The following is a 14008-nucleotide window of genomic DNA, read 5'->3' on the forward strand; positions in this document are numbered from 1 at the left end:
TTCCTTCAACAACACACCGAAAGACGTTCTAGTTTGAAATTCGGTCGTGTTGTTTAATCAGCCAATCATAAGCGAGGGATGGATACGTCTTATCCAATGGGTAATGAGAATACAACGAAACCATATGAATACACAGTTCTCAACCAATCAACTATCGACTACATTTTTAAACTGCCATAAACCACGCCCATAGCATGAGAGTAAAAAAAAAACAAAAAACTAAGATGTGTCACTCTAATCTTATTTTTGGCACCATTTAAGCCGAAGAACGCCCTTATCCACTCACTTAGTTAGACAAAATTCCACCGAGAACAGAAATTTATTTTAAAAACCAGATTAGTAAGATTTCACTGTACAATATGTACGTAGCGCAGACCGGATAAGTCACTCCACTGTACTAGGATATCGTCCACAAATTTAGTTTGAGAGATGAATCCACCTGCTTATAAGCTCTATGCTTCAACGTGAACGTTATTGTCCACTCGGGTTTAATTTAGTGTTCGACGTGTTCTAACCTCGTCCTAATGTCTGACTTTATTTCGTATTAATTCATTTTTTAAACCACAAAGCAAATGTGTTCATTCTCACATTAGTTAATTATATCTCAGGTATCATGACGAAAATTGTCCGAAGGATAGCTCGCCGTGATCGTATAGTGGTTAGTACTCTGCGTTGTGGCCGCAGCAACCCCGGTTCGAATCCGGGTCACGGCATTTTTTGTTGAGAACACACATTTCCCTCAATACAAGTCTTGACAAATAGAAATTACCCTGAAAATAGACCTTATTAGATAATTGTTGACTGAATCTGCAGTGTTAAATTACATGCAAAACATCTGTGTTCAAAATTTAACTATTTCTTTGCCAGAATTAATAACTTTTAATTATTCTACAAACTGATGTAGGTAAAATCTTTAGTCTGCCAAGCATGAACAGAGTAACCTCCCCATGGAGCTTTGGGCAAAGATTTATTGTTGGACCCCTATACTGACTCTCACCACATGTTTCATTATTTTCCCAGACACCCACAAACCAAGCTGAAATGATTTGTTGATTAAAAGATAAGTCGATTGACAGAAATTAGTTATTTATTGTTTGTTTAATCAGTTATTTAGGTAAGTAGTAAGTAATTTTAAGCAAAAATGTAATTGCACAAACCTATATAAAATAGTATTTGTATTGAGTATTTACAATATTTATGAAAACTATGACAGCTAACTCAACATTTTCAGGTTTATGATTATTGGTCAGACAAAACAAAAGCCGTTTATGTCAGCTCGGGATGCAGGGAACTCAGGGAACACCAAAGCAAATTCCTTGTATGTTGAAAACCTACTTGGCAATAAATCAGATTCCGATTCTGATATTGGTGGACATTTTTCACTATTTCCTGACATTATATACACACTGGATGATCAATCAGTTAGCGAAGGAAATAATTGTCAGATGTATTGATAATTGGAAGGATTTACTGATAATGAAGATAGTTGGTTACAGCCTTACATTACACCTATGATTGATAATACTCCCTTTCCATTGGTTTTCTGTTTGTTAATTACGTGATAAACAAAAATAATGGAAGAAATCTAACAGCAGAACTTTATGATTTAGGCCTTGAATCTAGATTTTCACACAGAATCACTTCAGTGGTGCAAATTTATAACAGCTTTAACCAATTTATGTTGACCTAAATTAAAGTAAACCCAGGGCTTTTGGGGAAATTCTTATACATGATTCAATGATAATAATAACTTATTTATTATTTACTTTTATTCACTTAGCACTTGTCAAAAGCAATTTGAATTCCTCTAAATACTGCTAGGTAGCTTGTAAATTTGTAGTGGAGTAAAAAGTGCAACATATGCATCTGAATTGTACTGGAGTAGAAGTAAATGTACTTAATAACTTTTTAACTCTGCACAGATCTCAGTTTTCCTTCTATAAATATTCCATACATGAAAGGAGTGGCTAGAGATTTTCAAATGGAAGATACTCGTGATGGCCAGCTGGGGGCAGCCTTGCTCATGTGTTCAGTATTAGTCCAAAATGTATCATCCCAATGTATCAATCAAAGCCCTGTATTGTATTCAAGCTTCATGTGTCATCTCTTGCAATAGATATTGAGGTATGAGTATTGTGAATAATGAAAATGACTATAATACAGTGTATATTAGTGCCAGTCAGATAAATATACAAAAAACATGATAATATGTATAATGTATAATATGTCAACAGTTTATTATCTGTATTATTTATACTTATTTATTTTTCTATCCTTTGTCTGTGTATTACATTTTGTGGATAGGCTACTCTACTTTTTACTGAGTCTTGATGTGTACCACAGCACCACTACCCCAGCAAGTGAGATTGAATTCACACTCAAATAGTTTGGCCACATCAGTTTACAGCAGTAAACTGGATTTATAGATGTTAGAGTACTGTTTGCAGAATTAGCATGTCTATAGCAGTGGCCAGAGTTGGACCCACCTCCCACTATCTGTCCCTTTGGGAATGTCTCAATCCTCCACCGTCTTTTTTGTCTGACCCTCACACACTCTCTTTGTCTGTTAAGATATGCTAATGTAATTCAATGTATTTGTGAATACAAGACTTGACTCCCTAGTTGCCCTGCTGACACTGCAGCTCCAGCTCCCTACTCTGACAGGCAAACCGGAGCACACACACAGCAATGATTAAAATTTTGGTTATACACATAAGGTTGGTTCAGCTTGAGCAGGGCTTTTAAGGGTAGTTTACTGTGTGAGTGTTGATGATGACTGAGGTCAAATGAGAAAAAAAAAAACTTTAGTTGGACTATTAACTATTATAGTCAAAAGAAGAGTTTCTCTTATTAATGGATTATAAGTGATCTATACAGCATTAGTAAATTATTTGTTATACAACAGTTAGTTCTGACCGAGCAATTTGATTAGACAAGAGGCATTCCATGACAGCAATTGGACTTTTAACTACATGTATCACTCCGCTTTACAGGTGTTCTTTTTACCGTTAATTTGGATTGCATTAACGGTCGTTGTAACAAACATTGCACCGCAAAGGTGAATATATTTTCAGAAATAACATTTGAATTACATTATCTACGGTCGTCAGAATAGGATGAAGGGAACGAAAGAAGCCTAAAAACGGCGCACACCTCCAGGTGCGCTCAAATGAGGACGTTAGGTCACGAAACTTTTAATGTATAGCTTAGCAACAGTCCAGTACCAGTCCAATTGCTAACTATTGTTACCTATTACCTGTTACCTATTGTTAAATATTTGTGTTGGTGTTGCCAAATACATGATGAAATAAACAAAGAAATTATTATCTGTCGTTGCTTATTACTGTTAACTAATATGGCGATGGTAGAACTGTTGTATTCGACCGAATCACAGCCGCGCTGAAATTCAGTACACCATCACCCCCCCTTGTGTGACATTGCTTAATTAATCATTCATAAAGCCATGCATTACCACCTTTAAACCCTTTACAAATGGTGCCTTGCTGCCTCACTAATTGTTTTGATCCTCCACCCTCTGCAGTTCGAGGCTGGTCATGTGACCCTCGCGCCGTCCAATCCCGTGCGAGAAAATGTCAGCTCGTAATTTTGAACAGACTGAGAGCAGCGAGCCGCAGCTGAGTTTCAGCAGAGCTGGCAGCACAACATCGATAATTCCCATCCCCGAGTAATGGATATTTTTACCTCCTCTCACATCGGATGAAGTGAAAACATTAGCGCTTTCTTTAGTGATAAGTATGAGTTCTCATATTATCACCCCTGGACCGTACCGAGCCACAAAACTGGTAAGTTTTAACGTTGACCGTTGCCTAGCTAAAAGCTGGCTAACAGCTAATTTATGTGGAAAATTGCAGTCAACAGTACATTAGCTAACAGTAACAGACCTTACACTTTCTTGTGGGGTTTTTTATTGAATGCGATAATTTAATTTTATCATTATTATTCCTACAACTTAACCCAGCTACTTATGAGTTCAGTTGCCTAGTATATGACTTTTCCTCAACGCTTAACTTAAATGTGTTTCAAACTTCCTAGTTATATCCCAGGCCAGCGACTCGTTAGTGTTTTAACCGCCCTCTATTTTGTAAACGTTTTACACGCCTCATTTTTACACAGATAGTTTTTTAAATCTTCAACCACAATCTAAACTCATCCTTACTGTGGTTAATGTCAGATCTAAACTCATAATTAAACTAATAAAACAGAAAGCCACTGTACAGTAAGTCAGAATGTGAACAGAGATAAGTATGATAAGTGTAACCAATATGGGTTAATATGTCTTGGTTCAAAGGGCTGCAACAAAATTTTAATCGATTGATGATTGCTCATTTCTGCAAAATGTCAGAATATAGTAGAAAACCCCCCTCACAGTTTCCTGGTTCAAGGACAAGCAATCTGATGTCTTTCTCCCAACTTAAAATGTGAAACCTATATGTATCAATTTATCATCAAATGCATAAAACAAAAAAATGGCTAAATCTGACATTTTAAAGACTTGAAACAGCTAAACCTGAATCATAGTAAATTAATTAATTAGTCAGATAGAAAAATAATATAACAATTTTGATAAATGGTTATTTTGTCAAGCAGAAATTGATGAGTCTTTTTTTTATTTGGTAGTTTTGAGGCTTTTGGTCTAACAGAACGAGACTTTCTCTTTCTGTAGAGCAACTTATTTTTGGCAAATTTCCATAGACTAAACAATTAATAAAAAAATAAATAACATGCTGATTAATCAATTATAAAATTAATATTCGGTTGGAACCCGAGTCAGCTTGATGTGGACAGCTTAGTCAATACTAAACTCTATCTCTGACATCTTTCAGTGGAATGAAGTCACGCGTCTGTTTCGGGCTGGCATGCCTCTTAGGAAACACCGCCAAAACTTCCGGCACTACGCCTCCTGCTTCACTGCCTCTGCTGCTGTGGAGTGGCTGCACCAGCTGCTCTGTAGCAACAGCAATTTTGGCCCTGATGTCACCAGGCAACAGACGGTACAGCTCCTGAAGAAATTTCTGAAGAACCATGTGATCGAAGATGTGAAGGGTCGCTGGGGCACTGAGGATCTGGAGGACAACAATTCACTGTACAGGTTGGTAGGGTTTTGGAGAAACTTGCTGCAAAATTATTGAATAAAGGAGAAGATTAAATCTAGAAATCTTGAAAAATGGATGTTGATTGTGTTCTGCCACACCAAATGACACACTCCTTGTCCTCCCTCTTTCCCCAGATTCCCATCCACTTCTCCTCTTAAACCATTTCCCCGCCCAGCCCCCGGCTCCATAAAGAAAAGACCTTCATTCAGGGACAAAGAGGGTTTCTTCAGGTTTAGGAGTATCAAGAAGAACGAGAAGGAGACACAAGTGAGCTGGAGTGGATATGAATTTTTGTATCAGTCTTCTCATATGTACATTTAAGTTTGAAAATTGAATGCATACTATCATTTATACATCATATATCAGTCATACACAGTCTGTCATTAAGACAGGTTTAGACAAAATGCCTGCTTTTGGTGGCAGTTTGAAAGTATGGTTTAAAAAGAGAGGAAAAGATTATGTATTATCTATTATGTAACATTGGTTCATTTTTTATTTGTCCCTTTAAGGAGAATGTAGATCCTTCCCTCCCAGCAGAGGAAGAGAATCAGCCAACAGGAGAGCAGCAGCTGCTGAGACGAGAGCTGACAGTAGAAGACGAACAGGACATCTGGAGAGACATCACCCTGACCCAGTATATATGCATACATTGAGCTGAAAGCCTTTTTACTTTTTCTGTTACATACACCTTTACTGCATGGCTTATTTTATTTTTCATGTTGAAATCACAAGTATGTTCTTATCCTTAGATTACCTGTAGAATAATGAAGGAGAGCAAATCTGGCCTAAGACACGAGCAATGACTGATGTCCAGAAAGTAGATGAATAGGACGATTTTCTTGTCTAACTAATGCTTATGTGTTGTGTTTCAGCCTGCAGAGGATTCTAGGTGTTGCATCTCTTGATGAGGTTTTAAACCAGCGTTACGTAAACCCACAGAACATCATCCATAATATGACCAAAGTCAACAAGCATGGAGTGGTCACGCTGGATGACAAGACCAGTAGGTTTATAAATTTGCAAAATAACATTCACATCAGCATCCAGCAAGCCTAAAAAATCATCATAAAGTGCGATGGTAGTTAAAGGTCCCATATTTGACACTTTTCTGGTGTTGTATTTGAAGTGTTGAGATATATAAGAAGATATATTTGTGGTTTTAAGAACCAAAAACCATCTCAATGTAGTTTTACACATTCTCTCCCAGGCTTCTCTCTGGAGCTCTAGTAACATGTTGGCAAGCAAATCAGAAGAGAGGCTCTGAGTCTCTCTTCTGATTGTCTGACTATTTTCTGAGTGATCGAAAAAAAACTATAGCAGATTTCAGGGAAACACTCAGAGACACCAAATCCTGCAAGGCTGGATGGTGGGTCGAGGTGAGCAGAGCTTGGGGTATGGCTGTGAGTGATGACATCACAAAGTTACAGAAGTCCTGATGGCTTGTTTCAATACTTTTTAAAACAGTATTAATATAGCTTTATGATAAAAAAAAAAAAAAGACATGGGAATCCCACTTTATAAAATATGAGACATTTAACTTTGTCTTCCTCACAAATATGAGCGTTTGACCACATGCCTTAGACTATTGGAAACAGTACAATATACAGTAACTGGTGACCAGTCTAATCTGTCAGTTATCTCTCTAGATGACCTTCCACACTGGGTTTTGTCTGCCATGAAGAGCCTGGCCAACTGTGAGTAGCAAACTACAGATGCCTCTGCATGTCCTGCATGAACATTGCTAAGAATTGTTGCTAACAGTTGGGAAAAATGTTTTTTCCTATTTGATGCATACTTTTCCAACGCCTACATTTTGACATAAATGCCTTTGGAGAACTTTACATGCTGCAGTTTCTTCTAGGAATCCCTGAATGCAACATTCAGTAAAATAAGCACTTTGATATTTTGAATTCTCTGCGAAGTTAGAAAATGAAAACTTCTACATACTCGTACATACTTTGTCTTGGGTTTATGAATGTAATTTGAGAAGTGTAAGCTTTATAATATCCTTCACTCTCATGATAGCTGCAGTATCCTGCTGTTAATTTCCAGGGCCAAAGTACGACAGCGCACAGCCGTCATATCCCGGCTTTGAGAGAGATGTCTTCAAAACAGTGTCTGATTACTTCTACAGCCTTCCACAGCCGTTACTCACATACGAACTGTATGAACTGTTTATCAACGTCCTAGGTAAGTGGGCTACTTCCTGTTACTCCCAACCAATAAAAAAAGCAGCTAACTCGATGTCCTTTGTAGAAGCCACTTGTTGTGTTACAGGGAAATGATGCTCAAACAGAAATTTCAGGATCTTGTTTTGTCAGTCATGTTGACATTCTGTTTCCAGTAAGTGGTTGTCTGGTTTGACCTCTAACAGTGCCTTTTGACCCCTAACAGAGGTTTTGGTTGTTGTCACTTCGGTTCTTGCGCTCTCTGTGTTTTTGTGTATGCTTGTTATGTGTCGTCTCTGACCAACTGATGATTCTGTATGTGCAGTAAAGGTTTAAACTAACGAAACCCTCTCCCTCCTCTCTACTGTCTGCTTGCATTGACACTCTGCCTGCTCCGCTTGGCCCTCTCTGCCTTTGCATCTGTTCTCAGTGTTTTGTGGGTATGTTGCAGCACCCACCACACACCAACGTGGGAAACGCAAGAAGTCTGACCTTCCCTCAGTCCCCCCTCCAGCCAAGGCATCATTTCGCTCAACAGAGTGTCTCCTCCTGTCACTGCTCAGACAGGGGACATGTGATGAGACAGAATCGCCCATGAGAGAGGTGCTTGGTGGGAAACTTAAGTCACGGTTGGCGGCACTGAAAGGAGGTGGTTCAGGTGACTGTCAGTTAGGTGGCAGCTGCCTGAGCCTGAGTACAGTTGTTTCCACGAGACGTCAAACCAGGAGTTGCTCACTGGAAACCATCCTTGATGACTCTGCCACTCTCACCCGGCAACAGCTGTTCCTGTCCAATGACAGCCTGGCTTCCTGCCCTATAGCAACAGGAGTCAAGATGACAGTTCTGCCATCACAACACATTACAGTCATTCAGACATTACATCTTCATCCAAAGCGACCCCTGTTTCTAGTGAAGACGCCCCAGGAGGTACAACCAGAAACCGACTGTCTGCATTTTCTATGGCTGGACTGTCAGTCGCACAGAGGTCGCGTTCCTTGCGGCCACTCAGTGTAGGCAGCTGTTTGGACATTGTCATAGAAACCAAGGAGGAAGATGTCAAAGAGACCAAGTGGCAGGGCCGAGCAGCCAGCTGCCTCAATATAAACACTCCTGCAGACCAGCAGCACTCCTCCTCAGCTTCACACCCTCCCTCGTTGTCCTCCTATCATCCTTTCTCTTCTTCCTATCACCCTTTCTCCTCCTTCTCTTCAACTGCTATGGCCAAAGTACAAGGGTCTCATGCTACTACAGGACCCAGTGGGCCTAGACCCGCCTCCAGTACCTCTAATCTTTGGATGCTTCCTGCCCCTGCTGTTGTCCGGCGCTGCCTCAGCTCTCTGGATGTATCCAAGCCATCGCGACCTGTTTCACTGTTCAAACCTCCTGTCTGTGTGCCCACCAGCAGCTCCCAGCCCCCTCAACCCAAACCTGAGCACAGTAAGACCCTCTCCCCTCTACCTGTCTGTCTGCTTGTCTGTTGATGCCTAATTATGCTAACTCCATCTAACATCTAACCACAACTAGTATGCATGGTTTCTACTCAGTTTTAACCTAGAAATGCTGTTTAAATCAAAGGATGAAGCTGAGATTTGAGTTGAAGAGTTGCAGAAAATTATGTCACTTTTTGGTCGTCTGAAGCTCTGGAAAACAGAATATTGGTGATTGAAAAATAGGTACAGTTATGGTGGTCGTGATGAAAGAGGCGCTGAAAGAGCACGAGAGTTTAGAAACTATTTGATGTTTCCTGGATGTACAGATACTGTATTGTTTAAGAAGCTAAGAAAAACAAGTGTCTGAACACAAGGTGTTGGCATAGTGCTGTTATAATAATTAATAATAAACCAGGTAATCCTGATCTACAGCCTCCAGCATTGATATCTCCTGGAGCTTCAGATGCATTCATAAAATATGATACAGGAATAATGTTGAAAATGCAAAAACTCTATTTTGTTTTTATCCAGAAAATGTTTCTTTGATTATATTCAAATAATGCATATCAAATCAAGGACTCTGTCCATGCTCACTAACTGCACTGGTGGCTGGAAGATGAGAATACTGGTAGAGTCACCACAACTTACCGCCCAGCCACCAATAGCAGCACATGTTCAGTTAGCAAAGGGAGCCTATCTTTGTACGTTGTGAAGAACATTTTCTACTGTGTGGCAAATATCTATTTTCAACATTCTTCTCATAACATATTGTATGAGTGTATCTGTGAGTGAAATATCTGAGGCGATATCCATGCAGGACCATGATGTCCTAGAGCAAAGCTATGAACTGGGATGTTTTAGTTTGCATACTACATTACATGTTACTTTTGTAAATTTTACCTGACTCATTTTGCACCATAGCTGTAGTTCATTAATTTTGTCATCCATCCATCAATCCATTCATCCATCATTTGTCTGATCTAGTGAATGTGATGTAGCAGTGATGGATGAATGTGGTCAAGAAGAGTGGGTCTACCGTTTATTTTTTGTTGTTTTGTTATGGATTGCATTTTGGAATTCACCTTCCTCTGTGATCATTACTATGTAACTGTGTGTGTGTGTGTGTGTGTGTGTGTCTGTGTGTGTGTGTATCTGTGTGTCTGTGTGTGTAGGCCTTCCCCAGCCTCAGTGTGAGCGTGTAGCCATCGAGGCCCTGCAGCTTTGCACCCTCCTGCTCCCCCCGACCTCCCGCAGGAAGTTGCAGCTCCTCATGAGGATGATGTCACGCATCAGCCAGAACGTGGACATGCCTCGCCTCCACCCCGCCATCGGCACCAGAACGCTGGTGAGGAACTAAACTGTTGTGACAGTCTTGTAGAACTAACGAACAACATACGCGTTTGTTTCCTGTAGTAGTTATTTAAATCTCCTGGGGATCAGTGACATCTTACTGTAGTCAGTCGCAGTTATTAATTTTATTTATTTTTTAATCACATTTAGATTTTTCTTTACATATATTCATTTATGTGGCTTTTTTTCAACCGTGTGTCCTCCTTCACCTGTCTCTCTATCTGTTTTCTGTCATTCTTGTTTCAGATGGTTCATACCTTTTCAAACTGTGTCCTCGGCAGCGCTGAGGAGTGTGATTTGGACGAGCTGTTAGCCACAAGGCTGGTGTCATTTCTAATGGACCATCAAGAAAGCATCCTCTCAGTTCCTGAGTACCTGCGCAGTGCTATCAATGATCACATACAGTATCTGCGCACAGTACAGGTACACCTTTAAACTGTTGCAGTATACTGTATGCGTCCTGTGTGCATATGGACAAATGATAATAACGTTTAGTAAAAGTAAGAGCAAGTGAGCTCAAAGTCTTTACTTTTCGCACTGTACGTACTGTACGTCGTACTTTTAGAAAACACTTAAATGAATATTTTTCTATGAAGATATTCACACATCCAAATGTCGTTAGTTATGATCATCCTAACGTTTCAGTCATTGGGATGATCATTAAATTGTGATGCTGAGCAAAAGCAGTGTGTGTGATATTCTTAATCGACTTCAATGACTGTTAAATTATCTTACGATTACAAGTTATTCAGTGACCAGTAATCAACAATTCTGCTGTCAACTGAATATAAAACAACTGAGCCAGACTCACTTGACACTTTTTACATCCGTGGAGTTGACTAAAGAGGAGTTTTACATCACCTTTCTTTTTTTCTCTCTTTATTAGCTTTTAGAGTAGAAAAAAAAATAACAAAATTAAAAGCATATGAACATGAAGACCTTTTTTAAGCATGAAGAAAAAAATCATGCATACTTAGACTAAAATGTGTTTCAGGTGCATGTTTACACAAAGTTTGGTCTGAAGGTTGAGACATGAGTTATAGTTTTTGTCCAGTTCTGTATCTTCTTGGGCTCTTAAGTCGAAAGTCATTCTCTCCATAGCATAAAGATTGAACACGGTCCATTCAACAACATTAGGTATTTCTTTTTTTCAGCCATTTCCTCATCAGAGATTTCTTATAAGCCATCAATAGAACTTTCTGTCTCTCTAATTTAATCAAGTACATCATCTCAAAACTCTAACTCTGGTTAGAAACCACTTTCTAACTTTGGTTAGAAAGATAGTTTCCAGGATGCTGTGAATTTTACTCCAAAAGGGAGCCACAGAGGAGCAACTCCAAATGTTTGAAAATGACTCACATCTTTATTCCTACAAGAGCTCCATTTTTTTTTTTTTTTTTAACTGTTCTGACGGCAGGTCCCCATCGATGGTGTTTCTGATATTGATGCCGGCGATCCAGTTTGCGCCCCAGTGCCTGTGTTTGCGTTCTGCCGTCAGATAAGCGGTGCTGAGTTTGAACAGCAAAAGCTGGCATCTTCCCAGAAGGCCATGGAGGAGTTACTGGAGATCCTGCTGACAGACCAAAACATCACTGAGAAGGACAGACGCAAGAAACTGAAGCAGGTAACAAAATGCTCCTCTAATGCTTAGTCAAAAGTTATATTACTATTTTCACACAGTGCTCAATTTAACTGAATATAGCAGGAAGTGTGTGTTACAGAATCAAACCGACATTGGATTTTAAGCAGATGTTTATAAGTGAACTTTTTTTTTTTTTAATCAGAGAATGATTTCAGCTGATATTTGTTTTTCCAAGATAACAAAAACATTTTTGATCCCTTAGATTTGATTATTAAAGAGTTGTGACCAAGATACAGTATGAACTAAGCGCAATTTCTACCGTAGAAGAATTCACTTCACATTCACAGCTTCACTTAAATTTCTTGTTACTTATCAGCCAACATATACGCTGATACCAATATATCTGCTAATATCGACCTGTTTGTCAGCCCAGTTGATTAATCAGCTACATTTAGCTTGGCAGTTTTAACAACTTCCTTTTCATAAGGTGTTGATGCTGGATGGGTATCTGTCTTTTGTTGATATCCAAAATAAGTCATATTTGCCCCAGGTACCAGTCTGTCTACCTGTAAAGTCATTTTGCTGACATTTGTTTGTAACTTACTATCGAATTGTCATTCATAATATTTTTGCAGTATTTTCAGATGTCTTCAAATTCAGAAATTCTGAGTTTCAACTAGGAAAGAAAGTAATGTATATTTTACTCAATATATTAACCTTGCTGCAGTGATGTAGACATTTACTCCAGGGCGTGTCAGTACACTGTGACATCACAGCTGGCTGCAGTTACATGTGCAAAAAAGTACCCGGTGAAACTGAACTTCAAATCAGAAAAGCCATTGACATGCTGCTTTTCAGATGGAGTTTAAGGCCCACATGCACTTGCATCATGAGTTTGATCATCTCTGTTTCTTTTAGTTTCAGAAGCAGTACCCAGACATCTACAGTCGTCGGTTCCCCCCCTCAGACAAGGAGAGCAAGACCGACAACAAGCCAAAGATTAAACCTCCCCTCATCAACATCAAGAAGACCAAAGCTTTCAGCATCAGGAACTAAACTAGCCAAGTGTCATCGGTGTAGAAGCCACAGTCATTACATCATTTTTGCTGCACTATAACTGCACTGATGCTGCGCTCCTGAGAGATTTGTAAAAAATGTTCTCCTCTCTTTGCAGCCATTAACTTTACATTGTTACATTGGAAACACTGTTATTCCTTTTGTGTCACGTGAATGGGGTTATAAGAGAGTTAGTGCAGGCTGGGAGACTTCTACAATGGTTAATGTGTGTATTCATGTTGTTTGTATGTTTGTGATGTGTGTTGACAGCTTAGTAAGATGAAGGCAGGTGGACAGACAGTAGCTCCTTAGAGCAGTTCACATTAATTATTGTGTTCACGTATAACATGGTTTTATGAAGCAGGGTTTTTTGGTTAAATGTTCTTTGTGTTTAGTGAGATCTGTTTACCCATTTCCTTCTCACCCCACCTTCATTCTCTATTGCTAGCTAATATAATACTGACGTGTGTGTGTGTGTGTGTGTGTGTGTGTGTGTGTGTGTGTGTGTGTGTGTGTGTGTGTGGCTTCAGAGTGCATTTTGGGAGAAATATATGCAATTCTGGGATCACCTCTCCACATGGGAATAACTAGATTATAGATTAATTTATAAGTGATGAAACTGGGAGTAGTGTTAGAAATATCTTTGCTTGAAGTCTTTTTGTCATGTTAACCATGTTTTTATAGACTTAACTAAATGTTTTATATCATAGATTCTCAAGTTTTATTTGAAATGCTTGTTAGTTTTGAACCTTCTCTTTTTCTCAAATTTTATGTCTTGTCATTCTTGTCTTTTGCCTCTAGGGTTTTCTATTGCTTTCATTTGTGTGTCTGTGTGTGTGTGTGTTTTTTTTTTTTTTGTTTTTTTTTGTTTTATGTTTTTTAGGTTTTCCGCAAGAGAGATCTTTTGAGTTTCATAATCTCCAATTTTTCATGTTCAACTCAACTTTCATAGTTCTTGTTTGTGTGTTTCGTCTTGAATACATCCCTGGTTAGTTTATTGGATAGAGCAATGATTTGCACTGGGTTTAGGCACTGTGAATGGCAAGCAAGCTAATGTCAATCATCAGAATTGTTAATTTATACATATTTAATGCATGTTAGACACCCTAAAGAAGGTTTCACCAGACATCTGTCATATTTTGGGGAAATGGTTGCTACGGCTAATACTTAAAGTCTCATGAGATTACAATGAGAGTAGTTGATGGCTAGTGGCATCCATTCATTTTACCAATGGATTTTAAGGTGACGTGCAGCAAAGAACCCACATTATGTCAGGTGTTTGAGGAAACTAAAACTTGACTCAAAATG

The 14008-nt window shown here is 39.0% G+C and overlaps 1 protein-coding gene and 1 non-coding gene across 2 annotated transcripts; both read left to right on the forward strand.

Moving 5' to 3' along the window:
* Nucleotides 1–641: 641 nt before the first annotated feature.
* Nucleotides 642–713, forward strand: trnah-gug (transfer RNA histidin (anticodon GUG)). Its single transcript has one exon. It is a non-coding gene; the product is annotated as a tRNA-His (tRNA).
* Nucleotides 714–3641: 2928 nt separating this feature from the next.
* On the forward strand, nt 3642–13408 carry depdc1 (DEP domain containing 1). Its single transcript, XM_023428733.2, is given in 13 exon segments — nt 3642–3803; nt 4845–5110; nt 5249–5381; nt 5624–5748; nt 5987–6117; nt 6761–6808; nt 7167–7304; nt 7713–8093; nt 8096–8719; nt 9885–10057; nt 10309–10485; nt 11480–11686; nt 12563–13408. Coding segments are annotated over 13 exon segments (2589 nt in total). The 5' UTR covers nt 3642–3755; the 3' UTR covers nt 12701–13408.
* The last annotated feature ends 600 nt before the right edge of the window (nt 13409–14008 follow it).

Source organism: Seriola lalandi, unplaced genomic scaffold (assembly GCF_002814215.2).
Source record: "Seriola lalandi dorsalis isolate HSWRI2012SDOR001 ecotype SW California unplaced genomic scaffold, Sedor1 jcf7180002054885, whole genome shotgun sequence".
NCBI classification, from domain to species: Eukaryota; Metazoa; Chordata; class Actinopteri; order Carangiformes; family Carangidae; genus Seriola; species Seriola lalandi.